Genomic DNA, 20,041 nt, shown 5'->3' on the forward strand with positions numbered 1-20,041 from the left:
GAGTGCTGTGGAGATGAATCTGCCCTGCACTATATGTACATGCTTAGTAGTGACCAGTGCTCTGGAGATGAATCTATGCTGCACTTTATTATGTACATGCTCAGTAGTGACCAGTGCTGTGGAGATGACATGAGACAAGAAAAGATCACGCCCATATATCAAGGGAGCTCAATTGTATATAGGATAAAAATGAATAACACTTTATTAGCCAACTTTAAAAACAAGCAGAGAAACACACAATTTTGTTAAAAACATTTAAAATACAGCAAAGAAAAAAGGCCTATAATGAGTCATGCCTTTGCATAGAGGCAATGACTTACCACACAAAGTAATCCCCAAGAAGGTATGTATAATACAGCCACTGTCAAAAAGTATTGCACATATAAATGACTAAAACCTTTCTACGGCTAAATACATGTAAACAATACCAGATAAATTCTATATGATTATAAGGTGCATGTAGACAGTACCATATGGGCCCAAGAATACACACAGAAAAGTGTGTGAAAAACAGTAGTGACCAGTGCTGTGGAGATGATTCTGTGCTGTACTTTATGTACATGCTCGGTAGTGACCAGTGCTGTGGAGTCGTAGTGGAGATGAATCTGTGCTGCACTTTATGCACATGCTCAGTAGTGACCAGTGCTGTGGAGTCGTAGTGGAGATGAATCTGTGCTGCACTTTATGCACATGCTCAGTAGTCACCAGTGCTGTGGAGTAGTAGTGGAGATGAATCTGTGTTGCACTTTATACACATGCTCTGTAGTGACCAGTGCTGTGGAGATGAATCTGTGCTGCACTAAATGTACATGCTCAGTAGTGACCAGTGCTGTGGAGATGATTCTGTGCTGTACTTTATGTACATGCTCGGTAGTGACCAGTGCTGTGGAGTCGTAGTGGAGATGAATCTGTGCTGCACTTTATGCACATGCTCAGTAGTGACCAGTGCTGTGGAGATGAATCTGTGTTGCACTTTATGCACATGCTCAGTAGTGACCAGTGCTGTGGAGATGAATCTGTGTTGCACTTTATACACATGCTCTGTAATGACCAGTGCTGTGGAGATGAATCTGTGCTGCACTATATGTACATGCTCAGTAGTGACCACTGCTGTGGAGATGATTCTGTGCTGTACTTTATGTACATTCTCGGTAGTAACCAGTGCTGTGGAGATGATTCTGTGCTGTTCTTTATGTACATGCTCGGTAGTGACCAGTGCTGTGGAGATGATTCTGTGCTCTTCTTTATGTACATGCTCGGTAGTGACCAGTGCTGTGGGATTGGTGTCAAGGAAATTGACTAGTTGGAGGTTTGGCTTATCGACTACATCTCCCTGATTGGTGTTCTGATATTGGACATGTCGGATCCTTCTCTTCCCTGACATGACGAGGTGGGGTCCCCATACACAATAGGCTGTTGGCCAAATCCATCTAATGTGTCTGGATGACTTCAGTTTACGCCATCCTTAAAACCGAATCAACCTCTATGATAGATTTGGCATATTTTAAGATGGTCTTGTCTGCACTTTTTAAAAGTTATGGATTAGTTAACCAGCCCCAATAGCTTATGAGGCATTACAGGTATACCCCAATGACGTGTTTATAGTTGGACACTAAGGCCGGGGTCACACTGGCGAGAAACTTGCACGAGTCTTGCGTCTCAATAACCGGCACTGCCGCCAGCACTCGGACTGGAGCACTCAGCGGCATAGAAATACATGCAGCCGCACACTCCGGTCCCGAGTGCCGGCGGCAGTGCTGGGTATTGAGACGCGAGACTAGGCCGAGTTTCTTGCAAATGTGACCCCGGCCTAACAGAGTTTTTCATATACAAATCTATAGGATCTGGAGTGTCTGCAGACATGTAGCAAAGAAAAAACACTATTGAGCTACCCAGCCCTGGTTGCTCTCTTAAAATCTAGTCTAAGCAGGTTTTCCCACCTCTGTAGACATCTTTCAAGATCTACTTTTATCTTAAATGATCTGCATTGCTTTTTTTTTTTTTTTTTAACCTAGTTAATATAATAGGATTAATCAATTACCTATCTAGTGTTAATGATTAAATGTTCATCTTAGTTTACAGAAAATTGTCTAGAATTGTTGCAGCGAACCATTACTGGAGAAGAATTAGGCTGTGTGCACACTTTGCATTTTTGCCACAGAGATTTATCAAAAAACCCTGAAGGGTTTCCTGATGCCAGCAAAGTGAATGAGAATCTTGAAGTCTCATGCACACATTGACTATTTGTGACTTACAGATTTGGTGCAGATACAAATCTACAACATGTTAGTTTTTGCAGCATTTTTTCACTCATTAAGTTCAATGAAGTCAGTAAAAAACGCAGGTCTAAAAATTATTGCAGATTGGCTGAGTTTTTGTAGCATTTTTTACTCTATAAAACGGAGGTGTGTTAATAGGAAAGGATGTAATTTCACCAGGAGGAAGAGGAAACTTCAATTTTGTGTGTAAAGGTTGAGTACATACACACAGATATATACATCCCCGGCAGATATATAATTATATTAATATAATTTTATAATATGACGTGAGGTTGTGCAAACAAAAAAAAAATATATATATATGCAGTGGGGCAAAAAAGTATTTAGTCAGTCAGCAATAGTGCAAGTTCCACCACTTAAAAAGATGAGAGGCGTCTGTAATTTACATCATAGGTAGACCTCAACTATGGGAGACAAACTGAGAAAAAAAAATCCAGAAAATCACATTGTGGGTTTTTTTTTTCATTTTATTTGCATATTATGGTGGAAAATAAGTATTTGGTCAGAAACAAGCAATCAAGATTTCTGGCTCTCACAGACCTGTAACTTCTTCTTTAAGAGTCTCCTCTTTCCTCCACTCATTACCTGTAGTAATGGCACCTGTTTAAACTTGTTATCAGTATAAAAAGACACCTGTGCACACCCTCAAACAGTCTGACTCCAAACTCCACTATGGTGAAGACCAAAGAGCTGTCAAAGGACACCAGAAACAAAATTGTAGCCCTGCACCAGGCTGGGAAGACTGAATCTGCAATAGCCAACCAGCTTGGAGTGAAGAAATCAACTGTGGGAGCAATAATTAGAAAATGGAAGACATACAAGACCACTGATAATCTCCCTCGATCTGGTGCTCCACGCAAAATCCCACCCCGTGGGGTCAGAATGATCACAAGAACGGTGAGCAAAAATCCCAGAACCACGCGGGGGGACCTAGTGAATGAACTGCAGAGAGCTGGGACCAATGTAACAAGGCCTACCATAAGTAACACACTACGCCACCATGGACTCAGATCCTGCAGTGCCAGACGTGTCCCACTGCTTAAGCCTGTCCATGTCCGGGCCCGTCTGAAGTTTGCTAGAGAGCATTTGGATGATCCAGAGGAGTTTTGGGAGAATGTCCTATGGTCTGATGAAACCAAACTGGAACTGTTTGGTAGAAACACAACTTGTCGTGTTTGGAGGAAAAAGAATACTGAGTTGCATCCATCAAACACCATACCTACTGTAAAGCATGGTGGCGGAAACATCATGCTTTGGGGCTGTTTCTCTGCAAAGGGGCCAGGACGACTGATCCGGGTACATGAAAGAATGAATGGGGCCATGTATCGTGAGATTTTGAGTGCAAACCTTCCATCAGCAAGGGCATTGAAGATGAAACGTGGCTGGGTCTTTCAACATGACAATGATCCAAAGCACATCGCCAGGGCAACGAAGGAGTGGCTTCGTAAGAAGCATTTCAAGGTCCTGGAGTGGCCTAGCCAGTCTCCAGATCTCAACCCTATAGAAAACCTTTGGAGGGAGTTGAAAGTCCGTGTTGCCAAGCGAAAAGCCAAAAACATCACTGCTCTAGAGGAGATCTGCATGGAGGAATGGGCCAACATACCAACAACAGTGTGTGGCAACCTTGTGAAGACTTACAGAAAACGTTTGACCTCTGTCATTGCCAACAAAGGATATATCACAAAGTATTGAGATGAAATTTTGTTTCTGACCAAATACTTATTTTCCACCATAATATGCGAATAAAATGAAAAAAAAAAACAGACAATGTGATTTTCTGGATTTTTTTTTCTCAGTTTGTCTCCCATAGTTGAGGTCTACCTATGATGTAAATTACAGACGCCTCTCATCTTTTTAAGTGGTGGAACTTGCACTATTGCTGACTGACTAAATACTTTTTTGCCCCACTGTATATTATAGAGAGAGGGATAATTTGACAAGTCCACGACATATAAAAGTGCCTTGCATATAGCTTATTGTACTGCTAAGTATTAACCAAATAAATAAATGAATGAAAAAGGTGACATGGGGTTCCCCCCATTTTTTTTCTAGCCAGCAAAGGTAAAGCAGACAACTGGAAGCTGATATTATCAGTTTGGGAAGATCCATAGTTATTGGACCCTTCCCAGCCTAAAAATGCCAGCCGACAGCCGCCTGAGAAGTGGCGCATCACATTAGATGCTCTAATTCTGGCGCTTTACATTGGCTCTTCCCGATTGCCCTGGTGCGTTGGCAATCGGGGTAATGGTGCTTTGGGATTGATGTCATCTGTGAATTGTTCAAAAACATAGCTGAAATCAAGCCCTGGTGTTAGTAATGGAGACACCTCCATTACTTATCTAGTAATAACACAAAAAAAGAAAACTTTAATGTGTGAGACCCAGCGACTCTGAAGGGAGGTGACCGCACTGAGGTTATGTCTCGGAAGTGGCTGTTTCCAAAGCTTATGGAGCATCAGGACAAGGCTCCATAGGCTTTGTACGTTGAATTTGGTGGACTAAGTCGGACCTGAGTGAGATTTTTTTTTTATTTTTAAAATGGTGAACAATGGAAAGTGTGAGAGAGTGTTTAAAGTATTTTGTGTGTGTGTGTTGGGGTTTTTTTGGGGGGTTATCACTGAATTAGTAATGGGGGGGTGTCTGATAGATCCCTCTCCATTACTAACACCACGGCTTGATGTCGGCTGTTTTTGGACACTTCACAGCTGACATGAACGCCAAGCGCCATTACCCCGATTGTCAGGGCAATCTGGAAGAGTCAAAGTGAATCTTCAGAATTGGAGCATCCCATGTGATGCTCCACTTCTGGGGTGGCTGTGCGGTGGTATTTTTAGGCTGGAAAGAGCCCAATAGCCATTGACCTTCCCAACCTCATAATATCAGCTGTCTTATTTAAGTTTGCTGGTTCCAAGAAATGGGAGGGACCCCACTTTTTTCATTTATTTAATAGGTTAAAAGATGTACAATAAGCTCCAAATGCAAAGAACCAATGTGTCGTGGGGTTGTGAAATTATGTTTTATTTATTTTACTCATTTATATAGTGCCATTAATTCCGCAGCGCTTTACAGACATTATTGGCACTGTCCCTGATGAGGCTCACAATCTAAATTCCCTATTGTGCTGTCCATCACCCAACGTACTAGCACAACGCTCTTCGTCAGGTGAAATTATTTTTAAGCAGTCTAAAAACATCATTGCCCTCAGCTGCACATCGTCTTGTGTTTTAATATTATAATTATTATTATAGCACCATTTATTCTATGGCACTTTACATGTGAGGAGGAGTATATATAATAAAAACAAGTACAGTAATCTTAAACGATACAAGTTCCAGAGTACGGGTGATGCGTGGGAGAAATTTTTTGCATGCATGTTAACAGGACTTGTGCTACTGAGAGTATTATGAGCCTAAACACACTGAACTATCTATTGCTCATAGTTCTGTGCGCATAGGACATGCAGTCTGCCTGTCTAAACAAGCTATTAAGCTCTAGCCGATCAACAGACCTGTAGCCGATCAGTCCTTTAATGCAGCAGTTCGGGAGGTGTAAACCCACCCTTGTATATTCACAGAAGGCTGAAAACCTGTACAAGAAAAGTATTTCTTGATGGCAGAAGTATTGTTTGTTGATGTGTAAAAACTTTAGGCTGTTTCAAATTTTTCATGGTTGGTCTGTGAGTCATTTCACCAGTCAAATGTCTGCCAGGACCTGTTGCCTGGTTTTGGTTGTCATTGGTGGGTTGAAAATCTATAATTCAGAATAAATCACTTTTCAACTACAGCAGCCAACAACTGAGCAATTCCAACACAGTAGATCAACTTTTTTATTTCTGCTATTTGTTGGGATGCAAGTCTTTCAGTAGAAAATAAGTACTTTTATTCGGACTCCCATGACAGCACCACGAGAGAGGGGATCCGCCCTTTAGGAACAGGAAACCTACAGATACAAAAAGGGCGGCACCTCTCCCACGCACCAGTTGGTTTCCTGTTCCTGAAGGGACGGGATCCTACAGAAGACCAGGATCCCAGGCCGGCCGGCCGATACAGGTAGCGGGGGGGTCTCCTACCTCGGCCTGGTGCGGATCCCTGGAAGACGCCACGGTGGCCCAGGATGGGTAGCACGGCAGTGGCGTAGTCAGCAGGGAGCGGCGTCCGGAGGATGTCCGACTCCAGAATAAAGGCCGCCGCCGGTGAGTATATTCCCCCCCGGGGGGCCCCCGGATCCGGCGGCGCTAGTGCGGTGGCCGGCGCGCTGCGGGGGAGGCTGCGACCGGGGAGCGCAGTATTCCGAAGCTCCCGGGCGTCCCGCGTGACTTCCGGTCAGGCGGGGTCGCGGTGACGTCAGGGGGCGGCCGGAGGAGGTGCTTCCGGGTCGGCGGCGCCACTGCGCATGCGCGAGAAAAACAAGATGGCGGCGCCCATCGCAAACGCCGATGAGCGTCGGCTCTCCGACCGGGTGCGGCGCCAGCTGGGGAAGGGGGCCCGGTTAGGGGGGGAGGGGCGCGGCACGCATACTGCTGTCCGGAGGAGGGGTATAAAGGCAGGACCCTGGCAGGGTGCCTTGCCTTGGCCACATTATTGCGAGCAGTAATGGAGAGCGAGCAGCAGCGGCGGCAACAGCAGCAACGACGGCAGCAGCGACAAACATCCCTGCCGCCCCTGGATGACCTTCAGCAGGTCAAGCATAAAAAGAAAGAGTCACGTGGCAGCGAACGTGCGGGACGAAGTGATCAGTCCAGCCATAGAAGCTCCTCTAAGCAGACAGGAGCATCGTCTGAGAAGAACCCCCCTCATCCTCCGGTACTTGATTGTGGCACTGGTAAGTGATCTTCGTGAAAGTTCACTCAGTGACGAGGCCCCCCTTCTGTGCTTTATTCTAGGGGAAGAAGGCTTCAAGTAAGGCTAAACACAGGGAATGCGCACTCTGTGCATGCCCATTACCGGACTCATGCCCTAAAAGATTGTGCCCCCCCTGTATTCAGCAGACAGTGGTGGAAGAGTCGCCCGCAGTAGCAGCGAGTTTGAGAGACATTGTTAGGGCGGAAATGAATGAAACCCTAAAGTCACTGTCCCAGCGGGAAACTATAAAGGGCGGGGTCCCGGTGGAGTCCGATTCCTCGGCAGAATGGAGGAGAAGTAGAGACTCCCAGGCTTCATCTCCCTCGTCCTCCTCAGGAGAAGAGGACTCTGGGCGGTTTTGTCTGCCTCTTGACCGGGTAGACAAGCTGGTCAAAGCAGTCAGAGGGACAATGGAAGTAGAGGAACCTAAGCCCCAATTATCCATGCAGGATGTCATGTTCAGGGGGCTGGAGCAGAGGAAGCATAGAGTCTTCCCGTTAAATCAGAAGATCCAAGATCTAATCCACAGAGAGTGGAAAAACCGGATAAAAGAGGGTCGCTACCACCAGCCCTCAAACGCAGATATCCCTTCGATGATCCGGCAGTAAATACTTGGGACAAGGCCCCCAAATTAGATGCGGCCATTGCAAAGGCATCGAAAAGATCCTCGCTGCCCTTTGAGGACATGGGATCCCTTAAAGATCCCCTAGACAGGAAGGCAGACACCTTCCTTAAGAATACTTGGGAGATGGCAGCCGGTTCCTTAAGACCAGCAGTGGCGTCAACATGCACAGCCAGGTCCATGATGGTCTGGTTGGACCAGTTGGAGTCACAATTAAAACAGGGTACGTCAAGACAAACAATTCTTGGGGCCCTACCAACAATCCAAGAGGGAGCAGCCTTCCTTGCAGATGCCTCGGCGGATGCAGTAAGAATGGCAGCCAGAGCAGCAGGTCTCTCTAATGCGGCTCGTAGAGCCCTGTGGCTAAAGTGCTGGCAGGGAGACATTCAAACCAGGGCGAAGCTTTGTACTATTCCGTGTGAGGGGGAATATTTGTTCGGCGCAGTCCTGGACGAACTGCTTGAGAAGGCTGGGGACGACAAGAAAAAATTTCCAAATCTCTGGCCTACATCCTACCGACGCCCATTTGGTAGAAGGAGATTCCGTCTGGGGAGAAGGCGCAATTCTTCGCCTACTAGAGACCGTCCCAGATGGGAAGATAGAAGGAGAAGAGGTACGGGCTACATGTTTGGACGCTCGTCTAGAGATCAAAAGAGACAAGATCAATGACTAGCAATTCCCGTGGGAGGTAGACTATCACCCTTTCTTCCGGCATGGTCACAGATTACAAATAGTGACTGGGTGCGCAATGTAATATCCACCGGGCTTAGATTGGAGTTTACCCAGGTCCCGCGGGATACCTTTAAATCTACTCCGTTAAGATCTTCACCCCTCGAACAAACAGCTTTAGAAGCGGAGGTCTTGAGCCTATGCCAGAAAAACGTCCTGATAGAGGTTCCAGAAGCTGAGAGAGGAAGAGGGTTCTACTCTCCCTTATTCCTGATCCAAAAACCTGATAAGACATTTAGAACGATCATTAACTTACGTTTCCTTAATAAGTTTTTGGTAAACCGTACTTTTAAGATGGAGTCCATCAATACGACAATAAAAATATTGTTTAAAGGGTGTTTTATGGCAGTCATAGATTTGAAAGATGCGTACTATCATGTACCTATCCATGCAGACTTCCAGCAGTTCCTGAGGGTGGCGGTTTCAATAGACGGCACAGTCCGTCATTATCAATATAGAGCCCTTCCCTTTGGTCTCTCAGCAGCGCCCCGGGTATTTACAAAAATAGTGGCCGAAGTGATGGCGCATTTACGGGAAGTGGACATCCTGATTGTTCCATATTTGGATGATTTTTTAATTGTGGGAAAATCAGTGGGCCATTGTACATCCCAGATAGAAAGAGCTAAGTCCAGGTTAGGAAACCTCGGATGGATATTAAACTACGAGAAATCCCGACTCCAGCCCTCAAAAATACAAAAGTTTCTAGGCTTACTATTAAATTCAGAAACTCAGCAGTGTCTGTTGCCATTGGATAAAATGCAAAAGATACAGCAGCAGGTTCTTCGGGCGGTTGATAATCCTTCTATGACCCTCAGACAGGCCATGTCCCTGTTGGGATCTCTAACCTCATGCATCCCAGCAGTTAGGTGGGCACAATTCCATACTAGAGCCCTTCAGAAGGATGTCCTATTTAATAGCAGGGCCTTAAGACACTCCTTACAAGGTCAACTGTTGCTAAGCCCCTCGACTGTCACATCGCTTAGATGGTGGCTCGATGATAAGAACCTAGCCTCAGGGGTGCCCTGGATAACGCAGATAACCCGTGTTATTACCACAGACGCTAGTCCCTTCGGTTGGGGGGCCCATATGGGGGACATAGTGGTACAGGGACAGTGGGATTCGGATACGGAGATCTCATCCAACCAAAGAGAGCTACTGGCGATAGAGCAGGCAGTCAAAAAACTCATTATGTACCTACAGGGCCATCACGTGAGGATACTCTCGGACAACCAGGTAGCGGTAGCATATATCAACCACCAAGGTGGAACCCGCTCCGACGCCCTGATGCGGACAACAGAACGTCTCCTTCAAATAGCAGAGGGAAGTTTTCTATCTTTGACGGCGCTCCACATCAGAGGAAAGGACAACGTAAAGGCAGACTTTCTAAGCCGCAAGACTCTAAAGCAAGGAGAATGGGCTTTGAACAGGGATATTTACCACCAGATTGTCCGCAGATGGGGTCGGCCAGAGGTAGACCTCTTTGCCACCAGAGAAAACAGAAAAGAAAAATCGTTCTGTTCTCTGAATCCCAGGGAAAATCCACTGGCAGTGGACGCCCTCCTGATAAGATGGAACTTTTCTCTGGCATACGCCTTCCCGCCATTAAATCTTCTACCTCTGGTAGTAAGGAAGATCAGGGAAGATCGGGCAAGAGTTATATTAATTGCCCCCTTTTGGCCCAGGAGGACCTGGTTCGCGTGGTTGAGGACCATGTCTGTATGCGATCCCTGGGTGCTGCCGAACCTTCCAGATCTCCTCTACCAGGGGCCAGTCAGCCACCCACAAGTAGCGAGACTCCATTTGACGGCGTGGTCTTTGAAAGGTCACTGTTAGAGGATAGAGGGTTCTCCAACAAGTTAATTGATACCCTCCTAAAAAGCAGGAAATTGACTACCACTAACATTTATGCTAGGACCTGGAAGCGATTCCTGTCCACCTTTCAGTTTGACGCCAGAGACGGAATTCCCACGAAACATATTCTGGAATTTCTCCAGAAGGGTCTCGAATTGGGTCTCTCCACAAGTACATTAAAAGTACAAGTTTCAGCCTTAGGGGCCTTGTTTGCATGTGATATTGCCAATAACTATTGGGTAGCAAGGTTCATCAAAGCAGCGGCTAGATCGAGACCCATACACAAAGACAGATGTGTACCTTGGGACTTAAATTTAGTCCTTACGGCCTTGACAGAAAGACCATTTGAACCTCTGGATTCGGCCTCATTAAAGATTATATCTCTTAAGGCAGCTTTTCTGGTGGCGATAACATCCGCATGTAGAGTGAGCGACATACAGGCACTTTCCAGATTGCCCCCTTACACAGAGTTCTTACAGGATAGAGTAATCCTAAGGCCAGATCCAGCATACCTTCCCAAGGTAGCATCACAATTTCACAGGACACAAGAGATAGTTCTGCCTTCCTTCCTCCCTAATCCGACCAACCCTAAGGAGCAAAAACTTCAGGCATTAGATATTAGGAGATGCTTACTTAAATATTTAGCAGCCACGGATCCTTGGAAGAAGGAGAATGCATTATTCCTATCCTTCCAAGGTCCCAGGAAAGGTTGTAGAGTATCAAAACGCACATTAGCGAGGTGGATTAGGGAGGCTATCTCTCTTGCCTACACAGCAGGTGGAGGTCCGGCTCCGCAGAACCTGAGGGCGCATTCCACTCGTGCCATGGCATCGTCTTGGGCAGAAAGATCTGGAGTGTCAATTGATCAGATATGTAAGGCGGCCACCTGGTCATCTCCTTCCACCTTTTTTAACCACTATCGATTAGATATGGGTGCCTCTTCAGATCTCACCTTCGGGCTAAGGGTGCTGCAGGCTGTAGTCCCGCCCTAAGTTAGTTTACATCTCTGTAATTCTCTCGTGGTGCTGTCATGGGAGTCCGAATAAAGTATTAAGTTACGTACCGGTAACGGTATTTTTCGGAAGCCCATGACAGCACCCTTAGTTCCCTCCCTTGTTCACATATAGGGGTGCACTCCTTTAGAAGATTGTCCACAATTTACGGTATGTGGGAGATGGTGTAAAAGAAAAAAAAAAAAAAAAAAAAAAGAAAATGTTTCTGCTATATAGGGTAGATAGGTTGTATATATTATATGTTGTGTACTAACCATGGTAGCCTCTCAAGCTCTGTAAACCAACTGATGCGTGGGAGAGGTGCCGCCCTTTTTGTATCTGTAGGTTTCCTGTTCCTAAAGGGCGGATCCCCTCTCTCGTGGTGCTGTCATGGGCTTCCGAAAAATACCGTTACCGGTACGTAACTTAATACTTTCATGTACTGCTGACTACATCCAACATGGTGGATCAACTTTCTCAACACCTAATTATTGGCAAGTATCTGTCACACTCACTTGTCAATGGGTGGCACCCATGGTCACAGAAAATGGTCTAAATTGCCTTTTTCAGGCATGAAAATCTTTAGTGTATGGCCAGATTGCATCCACTATAGTAAGCTATAGTTATGCATTTGAAAAAGGAACTTTAATAAATATATGTATATAAAAAAGTTCAAATAATATTAGTAAAATATGGTAGTGATTATATTTCTTTTTCTACAGGTCCATCGGGATGGAACACCCTTTCAGTATAAGTACAAGTCGCCTTCTGAAGACCTCTGTGCCCATGTAAAAGCTATACAGTGAGTTATATGTGAATAAATAAACCTACAAGATAAGCTTGTGACACATGTACATAAAAAGTACAACACATACTATAATAATATGGAGGTAAAGTGGGGATTTTTATTTTCTAAAATCCAACAAAATATTTATTTTTTTACAACTGCACATTAGATCACCAGTAAGAACAATTTCTTGTATTCTACTTATAGTTTCCTTGTTGATGCAAATTTTGGAATAAAAAGTTAAACGGGTTGTCCCCCAATTGCTGTGGGCCAGGGACGCTCACCAATTTCATGTCAATAAGTGGTGGTCGATCATGCTTACATCCACTCCATTCATTCTTAAATTGAAACGGACAGCTGATAAATGCTGCTTCATCCACGGGCAACATGTCTCATACCTGGCTGAGATATATAGCCAGTGCCTGTTTGACTCTGAAACTGTGCAACTTTTCAATGAAAAATATACTTTAAAAGTAATTGGGGTACTGAGCAGCGCTGGAAACTAATAGGACACGCGGGTCCCAATGACGTCTCCCCACTCACTGCTCTGGATTGACAGGTCTCTGCCTACGTCCGCATGTAGTCAGAGACCTGCGGATTTTAAAACCTGTTTCTCTGAAATGCCACAGTGTTTCGTAGTCGAACTTACCTGGCTAAGAACATACATGACCGTTGGTCAGGCATGTGTCAGCTGTCAAGTTCACTTTCATAGAACCACCAGAGATGCCAAGTGCAGTGTTTGGCTAATCTTCAGCACTGCTTCTAACAATGAATGGAGAGAATTTGCACTTGATCGACCACCTCTCCATTCACAAGGAAACCTCAGGATTGGTGGGGGTCTCAGCAGTCATTGGGAAACTATCCTGTGGATAGCGGATACCTTCCAAACTTAAGACGATCTCTTTAACTGATGCTAGATTGCCCTACTGGATTTTCAGACAGACATAAAAAACCAAATTGTTCTTTTGAAGGTAGGAAGGAAAATCATCTAATAATACTAAAGTTCTCCAAGCAGGGCCAGACTGGGACTAAAATTCAGCCCTGGCATTTGAAATTACACAGGCCCACTAGTCACATGGTGACTATATAATATCTGTACACTTGTAGGTTACAAGAAGTGAGAGGAGATTAACACGACTATATAACATGTAGTCAGAGCTGTGCCCAGTATTTCAGCTCAGTCTTATTTATTGCTTTTAGGTACAGTACTCCTCCCAAAGCTCTGTCCCCTTTTGTATGCACGGTGACAGAATTCCTGGCAGAACTGCTATCCATTGGGCAACCAGACCCCCTGGTCATAGCTGCCCCTATCATACCTCCCAACTTTTGAAGAAGGGAAAGAGGGACAAAGGCTGCGGCGCGTGCAAGTTTTAGGCCACGCCCGGTCACACCCATTTCGCAACTAGTCACACCCATGTCCACGCTGAATCTCACCCATTTAGCACTGCTGATCACACTGACTGGTACTGAGGGCACAGTGGCTGGCATTATGGGCACACTGACCGGCACTAAGGAAGAGAGAAAACAGAGAGAGAGAGAAAAAAGAGAGAAAGAAAGGAGAGCGAGAGAGAAAGAAAGAACAAAGAGAAAGAAAGAAGTAAAGAAAATAAAGAAAGAACGAGGAAAGAAAAAGAACAGAGAGAAAGAAAGAGGAAAGGAACAGAGAGAGAAAGAAAGAACAGAGAGAGAGAAAGAAAATGAGGGAAAGACAGAACAGAGAATGAGAAAGAACAGAGAAAGAAAGAAAAAGAGATAAATAAAGAAAGATTCTATAAAGATACTATAGCAGCCCGGCTCCCATTGTAGTGCTCACCTGAGCCTCCCGATGCAGGACATATCATGATCCGCTCACTTGGCCTGCATCCCCGATTTGAAGGTGATCCTGCTGTCTGCGCTGTCGGAGGAGGACACGGTGATGGTTCTCAAGCATTCCTGGTTCCGTCACAATCTCCTCAAGAAATTCTCATTTCCGGTCAGCTTCCAGCACATCACTTCAGGTGGAACGTCATGTGTGTGTGTTTTAAAATGCTCCTCGGGGCTCCGCCATGTTTTCCTGTGTCCGTGGGAAAAGCCCGCTTTGTATGCTTCGTACACACTTGGCTCCGCTCCGTACATCCCGTACACATATGGCTCCGCTTCGTACATTCCGTACACACACGGCTCCGCTCCGTATACCCCATACACACGGCTCCGCTCCGTACATCCCGTACACACATGGCTCCACCTCGTGCACACGCTGCTCCGCTCCGTACACCTCGTGCACACGCTGCTCCGCTCCGTACACCTCGTGCACACGCTGCTCCGCTCCGTACACCTCGTACACATACGGCTCCGCTCCGTACACCTCATGCACACACGGCTCCGCTCCGTACACCTCGTACATACACATTGCTCTGCTACATCTACCCTGTAAACCCCTCCTGACCCCACACATACGGTACCTACCTCATCCAGCACCATGACAACAGCACAGCAGAGTCTTGCAGACACCAAAAGGCAAGGCTAAGCGCACAGGACCTTTGATGAGGTCACAGGAGGGGCGTAGTCAGGGGTCACATGATCAGGGGTCTGGACTAAGGCTCCTGATTATGTGACCCCTGACTCCTCCCCTCCTGTGACCTCATCACAGGTCCTGTGAACAGAGAAGAGAGCAGGCAAGCGACGATGAGTGGCTGCGGGGGGGAGGTCTCATGCTACGGCGAGGATGGGGTGCGTGGGGGGGGGGCGTGGTGGCTTATCTCCCTGCAGTGCGGGAGGGTTGGAAACTATAACCGCCGTGCCCGCAGAGGGCTGGCAGCAGGAGCAACAGCCAGGCCAGTGGCAGCATCAGCTGGCAAGCGGCCAGATGATCGGGCGCTGCCGCCCGCGGCCCACATGACAGCGGCCCAGCGGGAAAATGCCCGGTTGGTTATATTACCAATCTGGGCCTGTCTCCAAGTGACAAAAAATAAATACTACTTATGTAAGAATATAATTTCTGCACCACCTTTGCCATGTTCCTGCGTTTGTCAGCACCACAGACTTTGAGGTGGATGTGTATATGTGTGACCACCACTCTACTTAAACGCGACCGGGGTTTCCTTAGTTCTGAAGATCAAATGACTCATTTACCAATGTAACCTATATAAATTGTGAACCATGCCAACCAATCATCAGTTTACCCACCATGTTTCAGATTTTTTTTTTTTTTTTTTTTTTTTTATCTGAAAAATATAAATTATTGAAATACTAGCATGCTTCAGAGAAAAACATACCTGGCTACAGAGAAAACAAAGGGCCTGATTTATCAACATCAGAATACTAGCATAAAACACCCTAAAATGTCGAAAAACGTTTGCGCAACATGAATGTGTGCACAATAATTGCGACTTTTGAAGTACAAAACGCCAGTCTGCCAGTCTTAATGATTCAGGCCTATAGTTTAAACATCCAGCCTGGGACTATATGGAGAAAAGTGACAAGTCCAGAGCCATCCCCAACCCTCTTCTACCTGCACCTCTCTAGATGTCTCTCTTATGTGTGTACATAGAGGTAGTGAATGGACGACAGCCGTTTCACGTCGAGTAGGCGCTGCTTCCTGCTTCCAAGTACATTCCAGAAGACAACGTGTTCCAGGCATCTGCCAAACCGGATTGACAACTCCAGATACGCCATACTTTGCAGCACTTCACGTATCAGACTTGGACATGGTGATCTCAGACTTGTGTGCAGCTGCTCAACTATGAAAACCCATTCCATGAAGCTCTGGTTATAGCCTTCTTGTTCTGATATTTTTCCAGGGATAGTTTAGTATTCTGCATGAGTAATACAACAGAGGATAAGTGAATTTTAGGTGACTTAGCATTTGGGAGCCCTACTCTCTTAGGCTCTCATATCCATTAGGCCAAAGTTAGCCAAATCCTCCAATGGGATTGGCCTACAACTTAAGATGATAAGCAGGCCTCAGCAGATGATGATAAAGAAGAAAAGGATATGGCCATTTGGATTCTCAATGGACAATACTGTTTTTATTTTTTATTTTAAATGTACAGAAATGAATGTTCACAGTCATGTATAAAATAGACAAATGGGTGGCACACAGATGACAAAATGGATGAAACTCGGATGATTTTTCATACGTTCATCTGACCCCATCTTATAGCTGAGCTTCAGAGGAGAACTAAGATGACAGATAAGGGGACCTTCAGCAGGCTCTTAGCTGCCACATTAACACATTGGTTCCCTGAAGTTCTATTTGTGCAGCTTCATCACTCCTAATAAGTTATAGTGTGTAACTTTGTTGTCTTTATTTCATCCAGGATTCCGGCGGACTTGTGTGAATGGGCTGTAAAGATGCTGTCAGAAGACCAAGAAAAAGTTCTGTAAAATGCAGTATTTCACAGCTTATGTTTACTGCACATTTAATGAATAGTAAGAACAAGTCTGCAGCTACACTGTGACTTTTTCCACAACACAAGTCACACTGCCAAAGATTGCTAGGTGTCACTGCTACATCGCATCGCTATGTCCCATTGTGACCACAACAAGTCGTAAAAAAAAAAAGTACACAATTTGAAATTTTTGCGACTTGCTTGTTACGGTACCTTCAGGGTTGCAATGTGACCTCATTCAAATGTTTTTGAGCTTCGATGTAATGTGAAGTTGCCGTTTGGCCCTGCTTAAACCTTTTAATCAGTCAGTCATTCCCTGGCAATGTTTCACTCTACTTTTAAGGTGCATCCACGCTTGGGATTTTGAGGCACATCTGCAGAAAAAGCTACAAGTCTTGTATGTGGGTTTTGAATGTGGTTTGCCACAGTTTTTGCCATATTCACTGCAAAGAATAAACATCCATGGAGAGAATCGTCAAAATAAGTAACGTTCTGGCACTGCATGTGTATTTCAGCCCAAATGTTTTTGTTATGCGTTAATGACATTTAGTATGTTTTCAACCATTTTGCTGTAATCTGGTTAGGCTCTGCAATTTTGGATTCTGCAATCCTGAATTAAAAATGTGCAGAACTATCATTCCATACTCCAAGTCCTGTTATACTTGTATGTGCAGGATATTTGTGTGTGGTAAGCAAAAAATCAATTTCCAAGCTACTTTTACTTAAACTTTTTTAATTTAAAGGCATCCCAACTCTATGGGACCAATTCATCAAAACTCTCATGCCAGAAAAGCTTTGCAAAGTCGCAAAATTTAGGCACAACTCTGAGTTGTACCGAAATTTTGAGACTGTTAGCGCCAGTTCAGCTCAGCTCCACCTAAATGGACGGAACTGGGATGGAGCCATGGTGGCCGCCGGTCGTCATTTTCAAAATTCCTGCAATTTATTAATGGCGGAGGCATGGTGGCCGCCGGTCGTCATATTCAAAATTCCTGCGATTTATTAATGGCAACATTTATGACCAGAAGTGTGATTGCGGACAAGCATCCACATCAGATGCACATGACAAAGGTACGGTCCAGCATTCGTTCATCATTTGCATATCTTTACTTAAGAAAAGCCTAGTCTACATTACAACAGATGATTTGCATCTGACAATGGCATTTTTTTTAAGTGGCCCCCTTTGTGTGACCTTCTCTAAGTAGTATTGCCAGGATCTCTCCATATTTACATATAATATTGTTGCATAAATTGTATACTTTGTGGCGACATCACACTGCTTATCTGAATTTTAAGAAAATCTGTCATCCCTTGTTTCGAATATGAGCTGCCGGCACCGACATCAGGGGCTTATCTACAGCATTCTGTAATGCTATAGATAAGCCCCCGATGTAACCTGAAAGATAAGAAAAACGAGTTAGATTATTCTCACCCCGGCGTCCGGTCCGATGGGTGTCGCCATCCGGTCCGGCGCCTCCCATCCTGCAGCGATGACGTCCTCTTCATTCCTGCCCGTCCCGGCGCCTGCGCACTGCTCTGCCCTCAACAGGGCAGAGCAGTGCGCCTGCGCAGGAGCCACGACAGGAAGGAAAGAAGAGGACGGCATTGTATGAAGATGGGAGGTGCCGGACTGGACGGTGACACCCATCGGACCTGACCGCACGCCGAGGTGAGTATAATCTAACTCCTTTTTCTTATCTTTCAGGTTACACAGCAGAATGCTGTAGATAAGCCCCTGATGTCGGTGTCAGCAGCTGATACTCGAAAAATGGGGTGACAGATTCCCTTTAAGCGACACATACCTGTACCTGAATTACCTTAAAGGGTTGTTATCCTTGTATGAGCTGTCCCCGCATAGGTCTTAATCCATGCTTGGATTACTGTGTAAATATTGTATATAATGCGTGTGTGTATATAAAATATATATATATATGTGTAAATACATATCCATCTTTTCTTTCTCCATAGCGACATTAGGAAAAAGACTTGGAAGGGGTCGAAACATTCAAATAGTTTGTCGCTCACCTTTAGAATGTCTGTACATATGTCTGATTTTCTACACATGAAATAAAAAATGTTGCATATTCTAAAAAATGTTGCATATTGAAAGAAGTGTGCAATGAATTGCTATCTATTAAATAGTTCCAGGGATTTTACATCCCACTTCACCTGCACCACAAACTACTCAGCGGAGAGCATTCCAATTTCTCTTCCAAAATAAATGAAAAAATAATAGCTCACCCCTCCCCCCAAAAAAAAAAGAAATTCTGCAAATGCCCCCCTCCGTTCTGAACCACACAGTGTGCATAAACCACATATAGCGCCCACATGTTTGGCATTTCTGTAGTGATGAGAGCCCGCCTAATTTACAGGTGTGTGTCTCCAGAGGCATGAGCTGGGTGGGCATAACGTACTGGTCACTACAACAGCAGTTTGCAATTTTCACGCAGCAACATCCACTGCTGCCTGTTTCTGGAAAACTCCCTGAGTCAAAATCGTCACTACACCTGTTGATAAATTCCCAAAGGGGTATAATTTCCAAAATAGGGTCACTTGAGGGGGGATTCTGCTCTTCTCACACTTGGGGGTCGGTATATGGAGTGCACAAACTACTTTAGGAAAATCTGTACTCCAGGAGGCAAATAGCTCTCCATCCCTGCCGAGTCTCGGCATGAGGCTAAGCAGTACTGTACAGCCATGTACAGGGAATTTCTGCCTTCAGAAGTGACAAATATTGGTGCCATTTTTACCCATTTCCCAGTGTGAAAATGTAAAATCTGGGGCTAAAACAAAATTTTGGTGGTAAAAATGTAATTAATTATTTTGTTCTTTACTGCCCAATGGTATAAAATTATGTGACCAACTTGTGGTGTGAATATGACACAAAATCTGTGCTCTAAAAGCCAAATGGCGCTCCTGTCTTCTCAGCCCTGACTTGTGGCCTAACAGTAATTTCTGATGACATAGGGTATCACAGTGTTCAGGAGAAATTGCGCAATAAATTGTGGGGTCAATTTTCAACTATTAAACCCTTGTGTAACAAATTTGAAGCAAATAAAAAAAAAAAAAAAAATACATTTTTAACACTAACTTCCACTTCCCAATGTTCTGTGAGGCGCCCATGGGTTTTAAATACTCACTACATCCCTAGTTAAATTACTTATGCATGGGAGTTTCCAATATGGGGTACTGCTGTCCTGGTACCTCAGTGGCTCGGCTAATAGAGCTGACAATCTATTCAAACGGAATTGGCGTTCTAAAAGCCAAGTAGCGCTCCTTACCATCCAATCCTATGGGTTTATCATTCTCAACACACACCTTCCCTTCTGAGCCTTGCCAGGTGTCCAAACAGAACTTTTGCCTATGTGTGAGGTATCGTCACACACAGAAGAAAGTGGGTAAGTAATTGTGGGGTCCACCCTTTATTGTTGGCTCTTTCAAAAGTGAAATAATTTGGGGCTAATGCAATATTTTTGTGAAAAAATACATTCTAATTCTCGATATGACGACCTAACGTTATCAAATTCTGTGTAGTACCTGGGGGGATCAAAATTACCCTAAATAAAATCCT

General features: G+C 44.9%; 1 protein-coding gene across 3 annotated transcripts in view; it reads left to right on the plus strand.

The window, feature by feature from the left end:
* Positions 1–18,564, plus strand: part of ACD (ACD shelterin complex subunit and telomerase recruitment factor) — a 141,986-nt gene extending 123,422 nt beyond the window's left edge. For all 3 annotated transcript variants that reach the window (XM_073550123.1, XM_073550121.1, XM_073550122.1), the window contains exons 13-14: positions 12,036–12,115; positions 16,399–18,564. In XM_073550123.1, the coding sequence (XP_073406224.1) occupies positions 12,036–12,105 (70 nt within the window). In that variant the 3' untranslated portion in view covers positions 12,106–12,115; positions 16,399–18,564. The remainder of the gene's footprint in view (positions 1–12,035; positions 12,116–16,398) is intronic.
* The last annotated feature ends 1,477 nt before the right edge of the window (positions 18,565–20,041 follow it).

The sequence above is a fragment of the Dendrobates tinctorius genome, unplaced genomic scaffold (assembly GCF_039654945.1).
Source record: "Dendrobates tinctorius isolate UK_male_01 unplaced genomic scaffold, ASM3965494v1 ptg000163l, whole genome shotgun sequence".
Classification (NCBI taxonomy): domain Eukaryota; kingdom Metazoa; phylum Chordata; class Amphibia; order Anura; family Dendrobatidae; genus Dendrobates; species Dendrobates tinctorius.